Source organism: Echinops telfairi, unplaced genomic scaffold (assembly GCF_000313985.2).
Source record: "Echinops telfairi isolate 266 unplaced genomic scaffold, ASM31398v2 ScPeMD7_5;HRSCAF=22, whole genome shotgun sequence".
NCBI lineage: Eukaryota > Metazoa > Chordata > Mammalia > Afrosoricida > Tenrecidae > Echinops > Echinops telfairi.
Window position 1 is genome coordinate 2793149 of NW_022103901.1, and position 22562 is coordinate 2815710.

The 22562-nt window shown below is 44.0% G+C and overlaps 1 protein-coding gene across 1 annotated transcript in view; it reads right to left on the bottom strand.

Moving 5' to 3' along the window:
- Positions 1–1827: 1827 nt before the first annotated feature.
- The window catches only part of LOC101656690 (cytochrome P450 3A4-like), a 24534-nt gene continuing 3799 nt past the window's right edge, over positions 1828–22562 (bottom strand). Inside the window, exons 3-13 of the mRNA XM_045284377.1 lie at positions 21597–21649; positions 20239–20338; positions 17371–17484; positions 17041–17129; positions 15499–15647; positions 13187–13314; positions 12014–12080; positions 8620–8780; positions 5907–6133; positions 3859–4021; positions 1828–2151 (exon numbers count right to left, since the gene is read on the bottom strand). Coding sequence (XP_045140312.1) covers positions 2056–2151; positions 3859–4021; positions 5907–6133; positions 8620–8780; positions 12014–12080; positions 13187–13314; positions 15499–15647; positions 17041–17129; positions 17371–17484; positions 20239–20338; positions 21597–21649 — 1347 coding nt within the window. The 3' untranslated portion in view covers positions 1828–2055. The remainder of the gene's footprint in view (positions 2152–3858; positions 4022–5906; positions 6134–8619; positions 8781–12013; positions 12081–13186; positions 13315–15498; positions 15648–17040; positions 17130–17370; positions 17485–20238; positions 20339–21596; positions 21650–22562) is intronic.

Below are 22562 nucleotides of genomic sequence, written 5' to 3' on the forward strand. Positions count from 1 at the left end.
GGGGAAAAAATAAGGAGCTGATGCCAAGGGCTCAAGTAGCAAGAAAATGCTTTGAAAACAAGGATGGCAGAGAGTGAGCACCCAAATATGAAGATATTGAATTCCATTCCAAAGAGATTGAGATACGCACATTTTATGACCTCTGCTAAATCTTCAAACACCCCCAGATTATCATGTTGCATTAATCCCTACGCTTTTAGTGGAACTGCGTGATTTGGGGCATCTCTAAGGACCTTCCTGTCACAGGGAGCCACACAGACTCATAGGGAATGCGAAACCCTGAGAGCGCTGAGGGGTTCCTGGCCTCATCACACCCTAAGACTATTTTAGTAAGTTATACCCAATGGGATGGGTATAACCCTTAAAAAGAAGTCCCTGTCCACGTACACATGTTCACATATGACCAACACCAAGCGCTGTCTTGACCAGCAAGTCCAGCGCACATCCGTAACCCAGCGAAGCCTCCGGAGCTCTCAGCTGTAGCCATTCCAGGTGACCCTTCTGCACTTCTGCCACTGCATGACATCTCTATTTCTTGGTCACCAGTTATCCTAAAGCTGAATGACTTCAGTCATCTGGATGTATGTGGGTCAGGAGTCCTAGATGTGGCTTAGCTGGGTGAAGGGAGGCCTGGTGGTGCAGCGCTTTAAGTATTTATGCTCACTGAAAGGCCAGCCCTCACAATCCATCGGTTGTTCTAAGAAAGGAAGGTGTGTCTGTCAAGCCGTTCAGGCTTGGGAAGCCTACGGAAGAACTCTGCCCTGTCCTGCAGAGTTGATGTGCGGGGGACCCAGCCAAAGTCAGTATCTTTGTGTCATGAGATCGTTCTAACGTGAGGGTTTCTTCGGAGGGTGTAGTCAAGTTCTTGTCTGGGATTCAATCGGCTTGGTGGCTTGCCTGGGGTGCCCCTTCAAAGGAGGAAGGCAGGTCATACGGCTGGCAAAATACGACTCGATTCTCGTCGTGGGGCTATATGATATGAGGGTCATGGCGAAACGGCAGTCGGGTTCCTCACCTTGAATCCCAGAGAGAGCAAGGTGAATGAGACAATGTCTTCGGTGACTCGGTCTAAGAAGTCACACGTCACCCTTGCCACAATATACTCGGGCAGCCCGAGTCATGTGCAGAGAGACTACACAAGGGCATGAAACCTGAAGGAGAGGCTTGCTGGTAAGTTAGCTGCTACAGCCTACAGTCACGGGGTTTCCCTCCTTAAAAGAATGCTGGGGACACAAACGGTGATGCCAAGGGAATGCTGCCGATCACGGATACTTTAAGCTGCCAGTTCCCTTCACCTTCCCATTGTTCTCCCAGTAAAGAACCCATGTCCGCTGGTGACTGCTCAGACCCGAGGATTCTATTGTCTTGATTAAGGCACAGCCTAATGCCACTTTCATTGATTCGTGGAATCCCACTGCTTCCTCCACTCCCCCCACTTCTCACCTCTTCTGCACTCTGTGCACCTGACCCTACCTGCAGGGAGAGAGAGGTTCCAGTTGTCTATTGTGGCCAAACAGGCTATCCAAAAGCACCGGGTTCTAATGTTCCTTTATTTTGCGCCTAAGACTGGGCTTGGCTGGGCCTCGGTGGACAGTGATTGCTTGGGGTCGCTTATGAGGTTGCAAACAGAGGAAACCGATCCTCTGAGAGCTCTCTCATATATCAATGCCTGCGTTAGAAAGATTCAAATACAAGGGCTCTGGACTCCCTGGAGCAACTCAAGCAAATGGACAACAAACAGATGATGGAAAGATAATAACTATACCTGATAGGTCTGTAGTTGGGTGGGCAGACACACAGATATAAATATATAAGAACAAAATAAACTGAATTTTGACATCTGGTGCCAGTTTAATCTCCATTTTAATATTACATATTATACTTTATGTGCTATTTTGTGTGGACACTAAGAAAGCTAAATGCGTTTATGGAATCCCTGATGGTGGTAATCAAGTGCAGCTGATTCTGCCGTCTTCCTTTCTGGGGAGATTCACGGAGTCCGGGAAGGTCTGTCATCGCTGGGAAGCTGCTTCCGTGAGAATGAAGATGAAGATCTCAGGCACCGCTTACAGTTCCATCTCTTGACTCAAACTTCACAACAACGGGCACTTCCGGTGTTAGAAGTGCATCCTTGCCTATTTTTAAGGGGATCTGCAAGAGTGAAACAGGCATCTTGAGAACCAATAACGGAAGCATCGGCAACAACAAACGTAGAGTATGTCTACTCTGCAGACATACAAACACGATTCTTGCCATCATGCGCCTGTCTTTTTTTTACACCACTCTATCAGTTGTGCCAAGGGTGGAAGGTGAAAGTATCCAACCATCCATTTATTCAGCTAAATATTTACAGTCCAAACCGAGTGGATTTGTGTTTTTTCATTTAACTGATGAGTGAAACTGAAAGACTTTATAAGTCTATATTATAATCATATGCATTATTTCAAGCTACTTTTGCAAAGCCGTGTAAAGTTGGTTTTCTGTATGCTGAAACTTGTGAGGTCATTAGAAGTAGCTCTCATACACTCTTAATTGTATGGGTGGTCCCTGACTTCCAGAGAGCTCAGACACGCCTCCTCCTGAAATGTGTTGAGTGATGAAGAGTTCTTTGGGAGCATTATACTTTTGTGTTCTAACATCTCCTCGTGGCTTCCAAAGGTAATGTAAATGATAAAATGCTGATGATATACATTATTATCACAGGTAGTTGCAGTCTTGGGTGCACTGCCACTCCAGTGTTGCCACAACCAACATTGTAAATTTTTATCTGAGTTGAATGAAGGGCAAACAAATTCTGGTGGAAAGAAAGTTGCACTGAGCCTTCAAAGAGAGGTTTCCTTGAAGGGTTATGCCAATTTCAGGTGTGCAGGGTGTTTGCTTGCTCTCAGGTATAAAGTCCTGGTATGTACATGCCTATAGAACTGCTATGTAGCTTTCTCAAACACACAAATAAAATGAAGCCATCCCAAATTTTGTTTTGCAGTGTTATTCTTAGGTGTTCAAAAGAGCCCACCCACCCTGTCAAAAGCAGAGATCCTGAAATACGTAATGAAGTTACCAGGATAGCCCTGGTAATTACGGAAGAATTCCACATCTAGCAGAAAATCTTTGAATTAATACTCCCTTGACGTTAACCATGCAGGAGAATTAATGGCTGAGCTTTTAAAGCCACAAATGAATAAAATGATTCCATTTCTCAATTTGCCCAAACACCCAGAGTTTTAAAAAACCCTGAGAATTAATGACTGAGCTTTTAAAGCCACAAATGAATAAAATGATTCCATTTCTCAATTTGCCCAAACACCCAGAGTTTTAAAAAACCCTGAGAATTAATGACTGAGCTTTTAAAGCCACAAATGAATAAAATGATTCCATTTCTCAATTTGCCCTAACACTCAGAGTTTAAAAAACCCTGAGGTTTCAATATACAGGTAGTGGTTAAAAACACAACGGACATTCTGAAAATTCTGCTGGAGGAGAGCATCATTCAAAAGTGACGGAGTCCCTGTGCTACAATGCATCTCCATCTTCCCAGTTGACTTAAGAGTTTAACATTTTGCTGTTTTAAAACTTCCAATAGACTGTATGTCATCCTCCAATATCGATACGATATTGACTCTATATGATCTGTATAGTGTGGCCTCTATAAGCCCTCACACTTTGAACTCTAGAGCAGAAATACCATGGAAGTTTATAGATGGCTTCAGATACATCCTTTGGTCAACATATCAACTTATCAAATCATGAATAAAAAAGGAAACATTAAAAATATGACTGAGTACTTATTTTGTATAGAGATCCCTCAGTTTAGAACACTCCCAATAAAACCTTATTATTGCAAAGAATGTACTGTCTGACCTGTGTTTCTTTACAAGGTTTGACGGAGAACTCCTGAAGAATTCTGATGATAGCAAGCTTCATGTTCATGAGAGCGAACCTCATGCCGATGCAATTTCGGGGGCCAGTTCCAAAGGGCAGGTACAAGTAAGGGTCAATGTTGTCCTTGTTCTCCTTACTGAACCTGGTTCCACAATTGCAGGAAAAAGCAAGTTAAAGGTGTATAAAATCCCCCAAAGCTACATATGTTCTGTTCTCCCTTAGAACCTTCTATCAATAGTAGACAAGATGCTTTCATAGACTAGTGATTGAAATCCTACTATGGTTTGGCCATAAGAATGATAAACTACAGATCTTTTCCATTCCCCTGACTCTAGAGGAGTGTTCAATCTTGTTCTGAAGATAAGATTAATGCTGTTTAATAATTGTTAAATGCGTCTTTAAAATTACAATTACACTCAAGGTGGTAAGATTTTAACAGTATAACAGGCACCTGGGAAATAAGGCTTACTAAAGGAAAAGCAGTTTCTTGACTCAACTCACATTTTTGGAGGCGATAGGACATTCTTTAGTGCTATCTTTTTCTTTGTCTTTGCTGTTTCCTTTTTTATTTTTTCTCCTTATCCCTCTCCTCCTTCTCCTCTTTCGCTTCCCCCTCTTGCCTCATATTTTCCTTCTCTCTGGTCTCTTCCTCTACTGTCTCCTCTTCCTGCTGCTGCTCCTGTCTGGCACCACCTTCTTCCCTGCCTCCTCCTCCTCCTCCTCATACTTCTCTCCCACAGAATAGAGGGCAGCCACCATTTACACAGGAATCCGCCCTCTTCTACAATAGTATTACCACTGGTCCCTTCTCCACCTCCTTCGCTCGACGATGAACTCTTTGATGGCTAACATTCGACTATTTGAAAGTAAATCATACTGATTGAGGCCAAGGAAAATGTTTTCTGTGGTCATGAAGCTCATGAGGGAAGGTTTTCCCTCAAGAGTCCTAATACCTTAAGAGCAATTATAAGATAGTTCTAAATATTCTAATGTAGAGAACATTCCAAAGTTAAATAGTGTGATGTACTTAAAAATAATATAAAAGCAAGGAGAAGGGTAGTGGTCGCAAGAAAACTGGAGCAGAAACCACGGTTGATGGTCTGGGGGGTGGAGGGGTGGGTAGGGGGGTTGTTGATGAGTGCAGGGGCACAGTAATAGCATGTATAGACTTGCTCAAATGTCAAAAGTTCTGTATCATTTGCAGCGTTGGTCTGTTTTGTCTTGTTCTCGCATTTGAAGCTCTCACTGTATGGTACAGTCTGCACCACATGCTAGCACGTCACACTTCTTTGATGATTGAATGACCAAAGGAGAAGAAAAGTGAGTGGGCTCTGATTTGTACATAGGCAGCCGTAGAGATTGGAGCTTTGGAGCTTATGAGAACCAGAGAAGCTCTTTGCTCAAGGAAACAGAGGACTTTTGTTTCATGGATTTGCTCTTTCTACAATGACTATCATAGATGAGGATTTCTATATTGTATACACATACAAAAATTCTAAGACTATTTAAATGCTCCCTAAATTTGATGGAAAAATCAGAGCTAAAGAGGACAGCACAGACAAACCAGAAATAAAGAAAAAATATATAAATAAGAACCTGGTCAAATAAATATTTGAATATGTCTATAAGAAATTTAAATGTGCTTTATTTACAACTGTCGTGGTATAGGATAGTGTTTAAAGCCTGCTCATAGGCAGTTCAGAACCAAATAAAATATGACAGCATTCTAATTCTTAAGTCCACACACGCAGAGAAAAACATTCTTAACACGTTCATCAGATTAATAATGAGGATTATGTTAATGTGCTGGGATTCTGGATGCATGCAGTTTGTGCTGTTGCTTTTCTCCTCTCTGATTTATAAAAGTTGTTATGATAGGCAAAGATAATTTTTGTAATAAGAACAAAGTGTCTAAAAAAAGACTATCTGAGTAAATCATTGTTTGTCAGCAACACTAAATAAATATCAGAATGTGCTCACGCCAGCCTGGATCATCAATGGTCCCTTTCCCCAGGTGCATCCTGTACCTTTCAGGGAGGAACTTCTCGGGCTCAGGCCAGTATTCTGGGTCTCGCTGAAGAGCAAAAGATGGCACCATCACCACTGTCCCCTTAGGAATCATCAGTCCACACACTTCCACATCCTTCTTGCAGACCCTCTCAATTCTGCCAGCGATCGGGTACAGTCTCAGGGTTTCATTCACCACCATGTCAAGATACTCCATCTGATTCACAACGTCGTAATTGGGGGGCGCCTTGGAAGGAAAAACGTGTTCCAAAAGTTGAGACTCAAAGCAGCCTAGACAATGGTGCTGAAGAGTCGGGCTCCCCAACGAATAACCAATGCTAGTAAAGGGCCGTGGCACTTCCCACCATGTCCTCTACGTGCCCAGTGACATGTTGAGATATGTGGACCAGTTGTGAATATGGGACACCCTGGTATCAAGTCCTATGAACAGGTCTGAGATCCCTAACCTTCCCACGGGGAGCTTTCTCTTATTTGTTAACAAATGTGGTTAACAGACTGTGTCCATTATTGCAGGTAAGATATATGCGAGTTATTGAGCTCTGTAAAAAGAAATTAAAAGACCACATATGTGCACAAAGATAAAAGGAAACTGCCACAAATAAAGCCCCTATTTCACATAAAGGTTTTTCGTTCAAAAATACAGCTTACTAAAACACACACATCATATATATATATAAAACCAATATAAATAGATAATGGTGATAGTACATAGATAGAAAGCTAGGTAGTTCAATAGTTTAATAAATATGAAGATAAGTAAACAGAAGAGAGAGGGGGGGAGGTACATAAGTGGGTAAGCAGGTAGGTAAACATTACTAGTTTAGTGGTTGGTGAAGAAATTTCATAATAGTTCTACTGATTGGATTTCCTTTAAATCAGATACCGTATCACAGACAGCATTGTACTTTAAGACAGACCTTGAAATGCCCATTTTAACAATGAATACAACAACATTTCTCTTGATTGTGACATTCTTGGAATAGTAAACCGTAGGATTTTCTGATTCAAGGTGACCAAAAGCAGTTCATTTCAGCTCAATAATGCCAAGGATATTGATCTTAACGTGTTTCATTTCATTTTGACAACTTCAAATTTTCCTAGATTCATACTGTGTACCTTCCAAGTTCCGATAGTTGGTAGATTTTTTGCAATGCTTCTTCTCATTGTGAGCTGTGACCCGTCAGCAAATAGAGATCCCACAGGCTTTATTCCATTTGCATCTCCAAGTTGGACTCTGCTTTGAAAATCAGCTCCTCTTCCGTCACATTTTGAGTTCCTTCAAAGCCAAGAGGCCCATTCTCTGGCTTTATCTCTGACATGTTCTGCTGCCATTCGTTAGGCCCTTGGTATCTGACAATGTTTCCATGCTATGCAGAAGGGTTTCAGCAACTACTTATTACTATGTAATAGGTACTAATTACTTCTTCATAGTCCGATCTTATTCTGAAAGCTCTACTGAAACCCATTCACTCTGAGTCACCCTTCCGGCATTTAAATTACCAGCAACATAGCTTCCGTCATCACAGAAACATGCAGTCACCACATACGTTACAACAAACTGACAGACAAGTGGTGACCAACATAGGTAAACAGACCAAGAAAAAGTGGATGGGAGAATGGATGGATGATAGGTAGGTAGGTAGATATAAAGATAGATAATGATGTAAATGAACACCTATAGACTATTAATAAATGAATGGGTGGGTGAATGAGTGGAATAGATAGACAAATATGTATAGATGGATGGATGAATGGATGGATTGATAGATGATAACCACAGAGGAAGACGGAGGAAGATTGAGAGAGAAAGACAATATGGAGAGGGAATCAATATTGTATAAAACTCCATAAATAATTTTTGGAGAAGCAAGTCATAACAACCCCAAATACATGAAAGAAGAATGTGGTTGGCTTGTATCAGGGAACCATGTAAGCTCCAGAGAAAGTCTAAATAAAAATAAAGCCTACAATGAACCCATCCTCTGTTGCTGAGATGTCTTCCATGTGTAGCTTCAGGGTTTATCTGAAAAGTCTGAAATCCCTTTGGGTTTCACTCATTTCCAGACCAGCCACTCTACCGCTACATGCATAAAGCATTCCTGGTGCGCAGACAGCTGCTAATAACAGTGTGGGTGGTCTGTGGCAATCACTCAGCATTGTATTTCAGAAACGATATTGGAGAGGTCAGGATTGGGGCTCAGGAGCTAGTTCACCACTAGTTCTCAGACCCCAGGGTCAGTATCTGCTCTCTCTGCAACTCCGTTCTCTGATATGGTTCACGTAGATGATTCTAGTCCCTCGCTTGTGTGCAGACATTCACCACTCACGAAATACGGTCTACATCGTGTCCCACGTTTCCCAGCCCATTTGCAGTTAGAGGAAGTCAAGTTATATTAACTTTACAGGTGAGCACTTCCCTCAAGGGAAGAAAGTCCATTTTGGGCCAAAGAATTTTGAGAGCCAGTGTGCGCTTGGGCTCTTATTCGCAGCCTGGGCATAATGACGTCTCCATGTTCCAGCTCACAGCTGCAAGATGGCAGCGAAAGAATCAACATATACACCTGATTCAAAAAGCTCCAGGGGAAAAAATGTCCACAAGTTCTTGAAGCCACCTCATTTGCATTTGGTATCATTTTGCCCCAATAAATGGTGAGCAGGATTTCTTATTTGGACCCCACCGTCATCGTCCCTCTTCACACATCATGGACTCACCTTACTGGGCAGAGCCTCGTCGATCTCCTGCTGCAGTTTCTGCTGACAGTCGGGGTGGGTGGCCAATAAGTACATGACGAAGGAGAGGGCAGTACTGGTGGTCTCGTAGCCCGCGAAAATAAAGATGATTGATTGAGCCACGAGCTCCAGGTCTGTCAACGCTGAAAGAGGATAAAAGCACTTTGTTAAGACTCGGTGATGTGAAAATAAAATCACAGTTTAGATGAGGATAAATTCAAAGGAAATCCCAAAATCCTCAAGTGGAAACACGGAAGAGAAACTCGGGGTCACCGTGAGGGAACAGTTTGCATTATGACATCTACCTGACAGAGCAGGAAAGAAAAAGAAATGCTTTCAATCTGGCTTCCCCAGGTCCATCCTATTCCTGATCTTCTGCCCTTGGTTGTAACAGACCTTTAGTCATAAGAACGGCATACTCTTTATGAGATTGTGTGGACCGTTCCAGAAAAGTGCCAAGACCACAGAGCAGTGAGAGCCCCACGGACTGTTATTTCCCTCTACCTTAGGAGCTGTAACCTGCCTCGAGGTGGCCAGGGCCAGTGAAATGCTGCATTGACAGACGGTCGGGGCTTCCAACCTGTCAGCTCTGACTCACATCCGAGCTCTGGGCTTGAACAGGGCGCCAAGTTACTGGGGGGTGGTGAGGATAGAGAAAGGAGAAGATAAGCAATGAATCTATCACCAGATCTTGGAGAGTGGATTAATGCTTAACCTTACCAGCCACAAAGGCGAGACTTATCCACTTTGCTCCTTACATTGTGAAAGCCCGATTGAATCAACTAGACTGAAATAGCACAAGACTGGATGCATCAATAGTCAGCCTGCATGTGAGACAGATTAGCACTAGCCACTGTAACGCCATCTTGTTGACTGAGGAGTGATATGCCTCCTTCCCCCTCCCATCTCAGAAAGGCCCACTAGGGATTGGTTTTAGAATGTACTCTTATGTTCTTGAGATCAGAACATTGTCATTAATAATGTTGTTCCTTTTGATGTGGTAGCCGGGATGTTACTATTTTTATTTTATTAACCAGGATATTATCATCAATGCTGTACCCTGTAACAGTCATTAACTCTAAAAAATTATAGCATTAATTTTGCTTTCTGCTTCTGCTCAAACTTGCTGAAGTCCTAGACAAATAACAAATGAGTTTTTGCCTTTAAATATGGACTGAAATGTCCACTCGAGACTGCAATCAAAGAATCGCTTTTAGGTTCTAGCAGTCCAGTTCTAACCGGATAAAGACTCTTTTAAATTATCGAGACATTGTAGTGGCTGCCATTTATCTGAACCCGCCACACATGAGCGGTGGAACTATAAAATCTGAGGACTATAACTGGCCATGCAGTGTCCCCGGGGTGTCCTCCCTCAAGCTGCTCTATTCATGTGACCCAAACAGCTCCTGTGGTTGGAGCGGTCCCCATCGTGGTGTGTCCCCTAAGAGATGCTGAGCAGAGTCAAGCTCTCGAGTGGTGACCAAGACGAGATAAGATCTGGAGCAGAGATGGACATGCACCTGCCCTCGCCACGTCGTTCACCATATGTACATCTCTCCGTGTGAATACAGTGGATGCCAATAAGCTCTACAGGGCTCTGACTTCCCAATGCTGTTGCTGAGCAAATACCATGCTCAAATACTTTCCTCCTCTTGGGAGTAAAGCCATGGTATTGAAATGCAGTTGGAGTGCAAACTCAAGGTGTAAAAATCAGTTTTATACTATGGTAACTGTTAGTCATCGGTCGCTATTGGAATGTTCATTGAAGTTAATTAAACTTAAGAAAATGTAAGATACAGTTCTTCAGTGGCACTGCAGACATGTCAAGTAATAAACAGGCATCTGGGTCTACTGGCTACTGTATTCAATAGTGCGGATAGAGATGATTTCAATCATCTCTGAAACTTCTTTGGACCACGTAGATGCTAGAGAGAAGAGAGGTACAGAGATATCACTACATAGATAACTGATAGGCGAGTGACAGTTATCGCTAATAGCTGGGATAACTAGAGAACTGGCAGATACAGACGTAGGCATAGGTTAGTTCACAGCGATGTGCTTGAGCCCGCTCATCTGTGATCGCTAGACGGTTCTTAAATAGTCATGAGTTTTGTTAACTGTCAAGCCCTTTGTACTTTGAAATTGACCATCGTGGCAGGATTTCTGTCATGGGCTGGAAAAAAAACAGAATCACGGCCATCCAGTCAATTCCAGCTCACGGCAACAGCACAGAACAGAGTAAAAGTGTCTCTGTGGTTTTCAGAGGGCACACCTCTTTACGCGATCAGACAAGCTCGTCCTTCGACATGGGTCATGAAATAGAGCCCAAATCACGGAGAGGGGCGTGCCAGTTCTATGTTTGCATATGGATCGATGTCTATATTGCTTAGTTCTGTGTCGATATATTTTATTTTCTTAATTTTGTCCATTAGAAAATCTAAGGGCAAAGATACCCTAGTAGCACTGAGCACACCGAACTCCTCGATTTTAGTTTCTAATTACCATTCCCTAGCAAAAGCGCCTGAGGGTCCCTGGAGGAACTACTGGATTCAGGGTTAAAAGGTGAAATGGTCCAGAAGAAAGGACGGACTCAGAAAAGGATTGCCATGTGGACGGGGTGCAGGAAGCATTTTGAGAGTTTCCACTGAACACATTTGAAGCAGCATGAACATCAGAATAAACCACAATAGTGCAAGAATACCCTAAGAATACCCGCACTAACCAAGAGTCCCAAGTCGGTTTCACTAACGTTGAGACATTGCGCTTCCTGGAGTGATGAGGCCTGACGGCGGTGCACAAACTGCTTTTGGGATGGCTGCCCTTGGAAGGATGTTTGATCAAAGGCCCCCGTGTGTCCACCTGCCTGGAGCGAGCACCTCTGACCCCTGTGGGTGCATGGGGACGGGCCGCTTCCTTCAGGGGAGCAGACGTTCGCCGGTGCTTGCAGGGTCCTGCTTCCAGAGCGGACTCTGCGTTGGGCTCCTACCTGCAGGTCAGCAGTTCGAACCCCCACCCTCTCAGCAGGAGAAAGTCCCCCTGTCAGGATGTGCGGCCTCAGAAACCCGACTGGGTGGCTCTCTGCTCCCTGAAGGGTCAGCCACCGACCATGAGTCAGGATTTGCACTTTGAAAACTTCCTGCATGGGGTAGGGAAAGTGGGGGGACATGTGCTGATACCAAGGGCTCAAGCAGAAAAAAAATTTTTTTTAATTATGATGGCAATCTACATACAAATGTGCTTGGCACAATGGTTGGATGGATGGATTGTGATAAGAGCTGTCATAGCCCCCAACAAAATGATTTGTTTAATTAATTAATTTTTAAAAATTAAAATGTTCTTCCTCTGAGCTCCCTGCATCCCACCCGTCAATCTTTACCTTTATGGGCGGAGGCTCCTTTGGAATTCTGGGAGTCGATCATCAGCTGAAGGAAGTCCACTCGGTGCTGGCGGCAGACAGAGAAGTGTTCACGTCAGAAAGGGCGTGCAGTGCTTGATCTCTTTCCTGAGAACACGGCCCCTTCAGTCCCGGGATCAGCCCTGTGCTGCGGTTATGGGTCGATGCCGGATGAGGCGCCAAAGAACAGGCACTTCCCCCTCCTCATCTTGCAGAGCAAGACGATTGATTCCCTGGGGGTCACAGCTCACTGCCGTGGGGACCTTGTCCTCCCTGATCCCTGGGTCCCTCGGCTTTTGCCCAAAACTTCCTGGGCAAAGAGTGGCCTGCCCCTTCTGCCATGCCATCTTGATCAAGGAGAACAGGACCTTGCTTCCGTCTCTCTGTTCTCTGCTCCCCGCCCAGCCCCGGAACCCTCGCTTAGGCAGACCTGTCTTCTTAGGAGCCATGACGACACAGATCAAATACTGACTTTCCAAAGCTCATGTGCTGCTCTTTGTGAGCATCAGCCCATACCCGACCCCCCCAGAACACTGCACAATCATCAAGGACCCCCTGAGATACGCAGGCCTGGTCCCCTCACCTGCAGGTCTCTGAGCTCATGAAGACAAACCTACGTCATCCATTTTGCTGCCTTAATGCCCAGAGAAGAGCCTTACACTCATTGACTATGAACGGGCTGAACGTTTACATGAGGGATCTTCTACCAGGTAGCCTCAGGTGTCTTCCATAGAAGAATGTGTAGCACATAAGGCTTGGGGTCAAAAATACCATTTACCATTCAATACATGGAGGACTAGCAATAAAAGCAAATAAGCATTTGAGTGAGATTTTTTATCACTTGATCCTGTGCTAGAAAAGAAGGAGAATTGTAAATGAATCATAATCGCGGTCGTCGTTGCTAGGTGCCAACTAACAGCAAATGTATGTACACCAAAGCCCATTATGGAAAGCTAAACCCTGCTCCGTGATCCAGTCTTTATCCCTTCCACTGTCTCCACATTCTCCATCCCCCTCAAAATAGAAACTTGCTCTGGACAGTACAGTTCTCTACATAGCTCATTCTACTGTAGAAAGATGCGTGGGTCGGAGATGTAGTTCAGTATCATGAAAGATCGAACACAAACACTCCTGAATAACCACCACCGCTCTTACCTTTTGACGATCCCCCAGGCGGCGTTCTTTCATTTTCTGTACAGATTTTTTGAAAAAATCAGTAACATCTTTCGGGAACATAGAAATATTTAATGCCTCAAAAATGGGAGTAAGGAATGGAAAGATTACTGTTGGGAAGGAGAGAAAAAGAGCTCACTGTGAAAATGCACATTTTTCTAGAGCCAGCATCCCTCGTTCCCTCAAGCACAGAGAACAAGTTCTCTCTCCCATCCCTTCTCGGGTCCTCACACGGGGCTCAGGGAAGGTGGCCGAGGACAGTGGCACCTTCCTCACTGTGCCACTGACCAAAGGCCCGGGATTGATGGTGCTGGCCTCTTTCTTTCTCTCTTTTGTCACTTGGCAGCTCTTTCAGCCACCATGAGATTCCATATTCAATCACACACATCAAGCAGTGTTGTATGATTGCTACCACAATCGGTTTCAGAACGTTTTCTCTCTTCTTAAACTCCTTCATGTCAGCTCCCTTTATTCTCTCCCCAATCCACCCTATCCGCCAGGAATGCTTTTTTTTTTTTTGGTCATATCTTACACAAACTAATATATCCATTCACATACAATGTTGTTATTCGTTCCTGCAATGTTATCAGCTCCCTATCCCCCAGCCCCCACCTCTTCCCATACCCTCAGGGAACCATTACTCTTGTTTCCATTTCTGAAGGGTTATCGATCGATCTTGGCTTTCATGCATCAAACGACCTTAGCTATACAAATTAACATATGTAAGGCGAACATGATTAATGAGATAAAACAAATAAAAACCATAATAGTAAGGGGAGGAAATGGTAAAGAACTAGAGGAGAGTTTTGTGTTTCATCGGTGCTTTACTATCATCCCTTCCATGTGGCCCTTCTGAGAGGACTGTCCAGTTAACTTGCAGGTGAGTTTTGGGTCTCCACTACATCCACGCCCCTTCACATCGATTTGGTTGCTTGTTTTTGAACTTCTGATACCTCTTCCCATCGGCACCTCATGATCACACTTCTTCCTTATGCTTCTTCCATGTGGGCTTTGTTCCATCCCTACTGGATGGCCGCTTATTTAACTGCAAGCCTTCAAGACCCCAGACACTGTATCTCTTAATAGCCGGGCACCATCGACTTTCTTCACCACATTTGCCTATGCACCCATTTTGTCTTCAGTGATTGTGTCGGGCAGGCGAGCGTCATACAATGCCACTTTATTAGAAAGCACCATTCTTGTACTGAGGTAATATTTAAGCAGAGGCCCAAAGTTCATCTGCTTTCTTGTTGCATTAGCATATATATACATAGAAACAAGTACACATATATTTACATATATATTTCCCCCTTCTTTCCCCTTTTTTTTCCCTCCGGCCCCCATATCATGTTTACCCATAATTCACCTCTCATTAATTCCTCTCCAATAGTTGGATGGATCAAGCAAGACCAGAAAGGCTCTACCCTCCTTGCCATCAATTTTAGAACACTTTCTATTGCCCTGTACCCGTCATTACTGGCTCTCCTTCACCTCCCCCAACCCCCACCTACTTCCCTCCCATGACCCCAGACTCTGCCTACTTTCTATTATCAACTGGACAAGGGTCTCTTGGGTAAACCAGACCATAGCCTGCTTCTTTAATACATCACCCTTTTCGAATGTGAATAGTAAAATAATGCAGAGTCTAAAATTAGAATTGAACAAATGAGGGGAAATGTGAAGAGTCATAAAATCTCCATTCTCTGTGGCTGTGGGTGTCTATTTTTCAAAATAAAAATTAGAAAGATCTCAAGTCCACAGCCTAATCTTCTACCCGAAGACTCTGGAGAAGAGCAAAATACTCGTTAGAAGAAGTAGAAGAAAGGACATCGTGAGCATGACCCTCACTTCCATCAAGCAGATCCTGACTCGGCATGGCCCTGCAGGACAGAGAACTGTCCTGTGGCTTCCCAAGATCAGAAGTCTACATGGAGTTACAACCTCCCCTTTCTCCCAGAGAGTGGCAGATGCATTTGAACTGCTGACCTTGAATTTAACAGAGCAGCTTCACCACCAGGATTCCTTCTCATAAAGATAGGATTAAAAAAATAATGCAATAGATGATTTTTTAAAAAGCAAGAGGGAAAATAAATAAAACCAAACAGCGGTTCTCATTTTTTTCTTTTAAAAATTGTTTGCATTTTTGTGGTCATAGAATTCATAAACCATACAATTCTATGGTTTAAGTCGATTGTAAAGAGGTGCAATTGATATTTAATAATGTATACTCATATATTATTATTATTGCATATATTATTATTAAAGAGGTTATTAAAAAGTAGTAGTGAACGTACTTATTGAGAGAAGCATTGGATCCAAGAAATCAAATTTTATGAGCTTCCTGACTTTTTGCACAAAGGCATCCTCTGGGTTGTTGAGGGAGTCGATGTTCACGCCGAAGGATGTGCTGGTGATGACGTCCATGCTGTAGGCCCCAAAGATGCTAACACGGGGGAAAGACAAGGACATTGTAAAGCAGCTCTTCAACATACCTCTTAAGGCATTCAGCAAGAAATAGAGACACGCTTATTCTTGGGAGTAACGAACTTTCAGAGTCATCTGCCGAAGCAGCTGCGAGGCTAGTGCCCATCCCATTCACTCAGGAGGCATCGATCAGATGACGATGCCCACTGCTCCTGGGCCATCAGGGCTGAAGGGGACAGGGAGGTGCCTTCGACCCACCTCAGAGCACACCTGGGGATAGGACCTGAGTGTGTGGTAGCTGTCACAGTGGCGACGACAGCAGGGAGTGCTGGGTATGGGAGATGGTGGGTGTGGAGAACAGAGCGGGGACAGGACAGGATGCGGTCATTGTCGCTGTCATGGAGTCCTTGGAACTCATGTCCGCCCCGTGGGAAACAGGATAAAGCGCTGCCTGGCCCTGTGCCATTCTCACCATTGGCATCACGTTAGAGCCCATCGATGTGCCAAGCGATCTCATTGAGGGTCTTCCTCTCTCTCAATAACCCTCTACTTTACCGAGCATGATTTCTACTTCCGGGAACACCGTCCAAAGCATTTCAGATGAAGTCTCACCATCTCTGCTAAGGAATATTCTGGCTCAACTTCACCAAGACAGATTTGTTTGTTCCTCTGGCAGGCCATAGTATTGTCAGTGTTCTTTGCCAACATCGCCATTCAAGTGCATCCGTCCTTCTTTGGTGTTCCTTACTCATGGTCTACCATTCACATGCCTACGAGGCCGTTGAACATGCCATGGCTGAGGTCCGGTGCATCTTACTCCTCAGAATGACGGCCTGACTCGGCAGCACCTTAAGGTCTCGTGCAGCATGTTTGTCGTTGGATTTCTTGACTGCTGCTTCCAAAAGGGACCCTGCATTGGTCTTCCCCCACCATGTCTATGTCCACAGAGAAATATCAGGTTGTACTTCTCTGGTGTCCTTAGCAAAAACATGGCCAGGTTTAGGTTGTCCCAAGTTCTACATTTGAGCTTTCTAGCTTCAGCCATGGCCAGTCCATAAGCATCAAATACCTGCCTACTTCCCACATCCTATGTCACGTACACTCAACATCTCAGTGCTATCCGTCACATTTCTCCTTTCTCGACATTTCACGTGTGTGCTCTAGAAAAGGCCAGTTGACCATTAAGGAGATAAATTGATGCAGGCTCAAGCACAGGCTGGGAGGATGCTTTTCCCTGACTGCGCTACTAGTTACTGTGAACCACCCATCCTGGGTAGCCCTTTGGAGATTCCCCACCCCACACCATGCTTGCTTGACCACCAGAGTAACCCAACTTTGAGAATTTCAATTCAGTGGCTGGCACTTGATGGCCCTTGTGACAGAGCTCAGAATCCCAGCCATGATTTTCTTACCTTTTCAATGGAACAGGCTTGCCCCTCTCTGCCTCCTCTCTCAGATGCTTCACCAACATGTCTCCATACTGGCCTATGATGGGGAACATCTGAACACAAAACACACCAACACCCAAAGGTCAATAGGGAGAGCGAAGATCTAGGAATACCTGGGCTGCCAAGCAAGAGCAAGAAGTGGCACTTTCTCGTGAAATCGATCATCCCTCTCTGGGGCAGACAGATGAAAGACCATTTCTAAGGAGCTTAAGCTGACCAGCCTTCCTTCACACCAGACCCCACAGTGGCTCCTTGGCTTTCTAATGAACAGTCTTCTTCTTTCATTTCTTTTACCTCCTTGAGCTTTCCACTGGTGAAAGTTGGGGATAATAACGTTCTCATTCTCTTCCACTCATCATCCTCGGCCACAGAAATGGCAGACTTCATGAATCCCACGGGACCAAAAGGCTGGAATGCAAAGGGAAAGGGCGTTGGTCCTACGTAAGTCCTAGATGTCTCCCCAAGCAAGTGTCAGTTAATCAGGGAATACTTGGTGACTGCCTACAAGGTGGCAAGCCAATGAATACACATGTAGTCAAGTATTATTCTAATGACACCTGTGAAGATCAACACCCAGTCACTGATGTGGTTTCCAACTTTTATTTCTCAATTCCCCTTGACAGTGCCAACGCCCAAATGTAGAAAAATTCTTTGTCCAAAGGAATGCAAAGAAACAAGACCTACTACGTCCCTGCATCCACCAGAGGACTAAAAGAGACTGCTGGTAGAGCCCGGTGACGCCGGGTCAGACACATCCGTCTTCATGTACGTGTATCTATGGCATGAGCAATGGAGATGCCCTGTAAGAGGTAATTTTTGCCAATTGTAATTCATGCTTTAAAAAGCAGAAATCCATTTGCTTTTCTGGGACAAAAACAAAGAAAGTGTTCCTTCCGTCTGTTCTAGGAACGGACAGAAAAAAGAAGCTCATTCTGTTCCGCGGCTCAGGCTGACCAGTCAAGAAACACGACTTGAAAACGTCCCCATTTCTCTAACATCAGACTTGTTCATGGATGATATTCATGGAGGAAAACAGAAAGAGCCCATCCATAATTCAAAACTTAACTCTCCACAACCACAATCCAAGGACAACGTCCTTGATTGGAGAAAGAGAATCTCCAAAGTAATCATCAGAATAACTGTGCTGACATCACACTTAACAGTGAAAGACTGACAGCTTACTCCCACAGATTGAGACCAAGAAAAAATGTTCAGTCCCGTCAGTCTTATTCAGCATCATACACGCTGTGTTAGCTGGTGCAATAAGACAAAGAAAAATAATAAAAGACATACAGATTGAAAAAGAAAAAGTAGAACTGGCTCCGTTTTTAGAAGATGCATTGTTGACATAAACAATCTCAAGAATATGCAAAAAAAAACTAAACATAACACTCAGAACTAACAAGTGCATTCAACAAGCTGACAGTAGCAGACTGACATGTGAATGTCTCATATTTTTATTTACTAACAGTGAACATATGGAAATTAAGGAAGCAATATCATTACCAATGAACTTAAAATGAAATACATAATTATAAATCTAAAATGCTTGGCTGCTGATCACGAGGATGGATGTTCGTGGACACCCAGAAGCACCTTCAAAGAATGGCCTGTGTTCTGCATCTCAAAATTACCCATCTCAAACCTTCAGGAGCCCAACTCCACTGCGACACACATGGGGTTATCAGAGTCAGCACAATGACAACTTATCGATTATAAATCTCAGGAAGCATGGATATGATATGTACACTGAAGCCTACAAAATGTTGATGAGAGGAATCAAAACAAGCTAAATGAATCAAACCTAATTACTGTGCTCAGGAGCACAGGTGGCATAGTGGTTATGCATCGGGTTGCTAACCACAAGTTAAGCAGTTCAAACCCACCAGCCTCTCTGTAGGAGAAATATGAAGCTTTCTCCTCCCATGCAGGGTTAACATGCTCAGAAGCCCACGAGGGCAGTGCTAACCTGTCCTGTAGGATCGCAGTGAGTTGGAATCAACTGGATGGATAGATGTTTGGGTTTGGGGAATTACTGTGTTGATGGATGGGAAAACTCAACATAGTAAAGATGTTAATTAATTAGTTCTTATCAAAATTCCAGCAAAGATTTTTTGAAGCTATAGAATAGCTTGTAATTTTGTATAGAAAGCAAAGAACTCACAATGGCTAAAAACAATTTGAAAATGCATTGAGAAACAGGAAGAATAACTCTACAAGATGTTAGGCTTTACTACATCGCTACAGTAAGCAACTGTGCACTATTGGTGGAGAGACAGACTCACAGGCTGATGGAATCAAATAGAGAACAAGAAATAGGTCCAGACAGATAAACACTACAGATTTTGTTTCACCATAGTGTAAAATCAATTCCATGGAGGAAAGATAACCTATCCCACAAATGGAGCCAAAGCAATTGGACCACAGATAAAATATTAAACCTTGTCCAGAACTTCACAGTTTATACCAAAATTTCCTTGAAGTGAATCATGGGCTTAAACCTAAGTGCAAAACAAAGAAAAACCATCTTTTCCAATAAAAATTAAGGAAGGAGAATGATTGGAAAGAGAAGTAAAAGAAGGAGGATGAAAAGGAGAAGAAGAAAAAAAGAGGGAAAGTTGTAGGAGCTGGTTGTAGGCAGTTTTCAGACTTGCCATCAAAAGTACAGTCCATAAAAGGGAAAAAATTCATTGGACTTAAAAATAAGAGTAACTGGTTGTTCAGCTAAAGACCCCCTTAAGAGTCGCGGGCAAGCTACCGGCTGTTGCCATAAAAGAACAGCAAAGAGAGGCCACAAGGTGAGGGGGCCGTGCTAGGTTTCAGTGTGCTGGTGGTCACCTCTCATAAACTTGAACAAAGCCGGGCATGCACACACAGACACACTCACACGCGTGTGCGTGCAAGTGATTGCACATGAAACTGATGAGATCCAAATAAGCCCTATGCACTGCGTCCAGGTCCCTCCACTGGCTGATGTCACACCTTATAAGATGGTAAGCTGCAGAGAAACAGGATGAACCATCCGTGAGCCTGTGCTTTGAGGTTTTGTTGAGTTTGGGGGTTGTAGTTGTGATTTCCCCACACTTCCTGTGAATCGATCATGCTTGAAATTTTAGAATGTTAAGTGGAAAAGAATAATAAAGGAAAGAACTTGCTACCTACCCTCCGGTTTGTGAAGACGGAATAACACTCCTTCACCATTATGGTCTTGATCATGGCTGGGTCTGTGATGGCTATCACAGGCTGCTGACCGTCGTAAAACCTGTGTCAGGAGACGGAGCTGCTTAATCTGATCAGACTCAACTCTGCAGCTGGAGCCCACGCAGGGGACCCTCGACTCATCCTGATATTGCAAAGTCCAAACTCCTAGGGCTCCAACCCACAGCAGGGTTTCGCTTTAGTTCAAGGCTGGTGACAGAAGCCACTATGCTCAAATAAGATGAAGGATACTCTCGTTCAGACAGGTGAGAGACCGTTACAGACCAAGCGGCTCTTGAAACAGATAGCAAAGCACACGTTCTAATGTGCATGTACATATATGTCTTCATGTCTTCAGCTCTTAAAACAGATCATGTTCTGCCTAAAAACGAGGAGCCAGAACATGAAAACACATGTTGCAGAAAGTTGGCGGACAGATGACTAGATCCCATATTGTTCCTTGACATTTTGTAATGTTTAAAATGTTTCCTTTCTGAAAAGGCATTAGCCTAGTGAAAATGGAAGGCAGGTAATCTGAGAGAAATATTTCTTGTGAATAAAAGTCCATTCACTCCATCATCAAATTTACTACTTTGAAGATATCTCAAAAATTGTAATAAATATGAAATAGATTATAGACACACTGACCACAAAATGCAACAATGTATGTGCACACAGAAAAGGATGTGGAATGCTCAAAGTATGATGATTGAATTATGCAAGACTTTTTGCCTCGTTTTTAAGAATTGTCTTGTCCTTCCACAGCGTTCTTTTATTCTTTTCATTATTATTAAAGAGACATCTTTGCCCCCAGGAGAACTAGAAAAATTTGAAAGAAATATAGCAAGGTATATAGAGTTATATAAGAGGTTATCATTCATTTTTAATAACATTTCTTTTGACTAGGTTCACTTATCCTTACATGTGAACCCTAATGGGGCCTCAGAACCGCATTGAGGGCATCGGAGAAGCAGGTAAATCCTACTTTTGACACGAGTCACACAAAGCTAGGTCTCCTGTCCAAGTCGGGCTGCCCTACTGGCCACTACAATCACTGTTTGTGAAATAACCCAGGGAATTGAGGTATGTTGTACATTGAACTCCAGGAGCAGAGGCAGTATTGTGGGCTACGCACTGAATCTCCCACCTTGGGAAACACTGCTGCCGATTTTGACACCTGGAGTCATGCGGATCGTAGGCAGGATGAGTCTCCAAGAGCTGCACACAAGCTCATTCATCCTCCAAGGCTCTGGGCTGAGAGTGTGCCCCACACCAAGTACTTCTCCACAAGTGTATCCAATGGACGTTTCCAGAATACTCACCCCCATAATTTTCCAAACTTTTTAGAACATTTCAGGTCAAAATCCCACACACCCTGTGAGGAGACACAAAATTGAAATTACTTTATTCATGTAGACCTTCCAAGCAGGTGAAATCAAGCTCTCCCTTACTGATGGACTTGTGTCCTCTGCAAAAGTGCTCGGTGGTGACTGCCCTATGGAGCTATTGATTACATTGTCTTCACACTCCCTTCTTCAGAGATCTCCCAGGGGAAAGATGGAAATAGAGAAGGTATGTCCAAATGGAGAATTACAAATAACTTCAATTTTCTTCAAGGGCCACAGACACCGAATGCCGTGACCTTGTCTATGAATAGCAGCCAACTCCCTGTCTCTCAGGAGCGCACGTGCTTGTGCATCCGTTGTCTCTCAAATGTCAGCACCCTCGGCAATCCCCATGGGCAATGAGAACACTGAGGCTTGGGGGAAACGAGAGAGTGTCCCCAGGCACAGTTCTGGGCCACCATGTGGGGTCAACAGCACCTACCGCCAACAACGTGCTCTAAAAATATATAGTAATCACTTCGTTGATCAACCTCTGAAGTTGATAGACAATCACCCCCTCGTCTCAACAACCCTCTCTGCCCTGACTCACCCATAGAAGTGGCTCCCTTGATGGGGGGGAAAGACAGAATGCCGTTGTTTCGACTCCCAAACCCCTCAAAGGATGGCCTGGGTAGCAGGAGCTAGAGGGTGCCAGGGGAACGACCACAAGGGAAGGCCAAACCAGAAACCAAGCCCACTGCCACCGTGTGGATGCCAACTCACAGCCACCCTATCGGACCCGCTAGAAAGGCCCCCTCTGATTTTCCTATAGACTACACATCTATATGTGACTAGAAAGCCCGGCCCTTCTCCCAGGGAGCCGCTGGTGTTTTCAGACCGCTGGCCTTACAGTTGGCAGCCCAGCACGTAAGCACCGCGCCACCAGGGCTCCTGCTGAGAGAA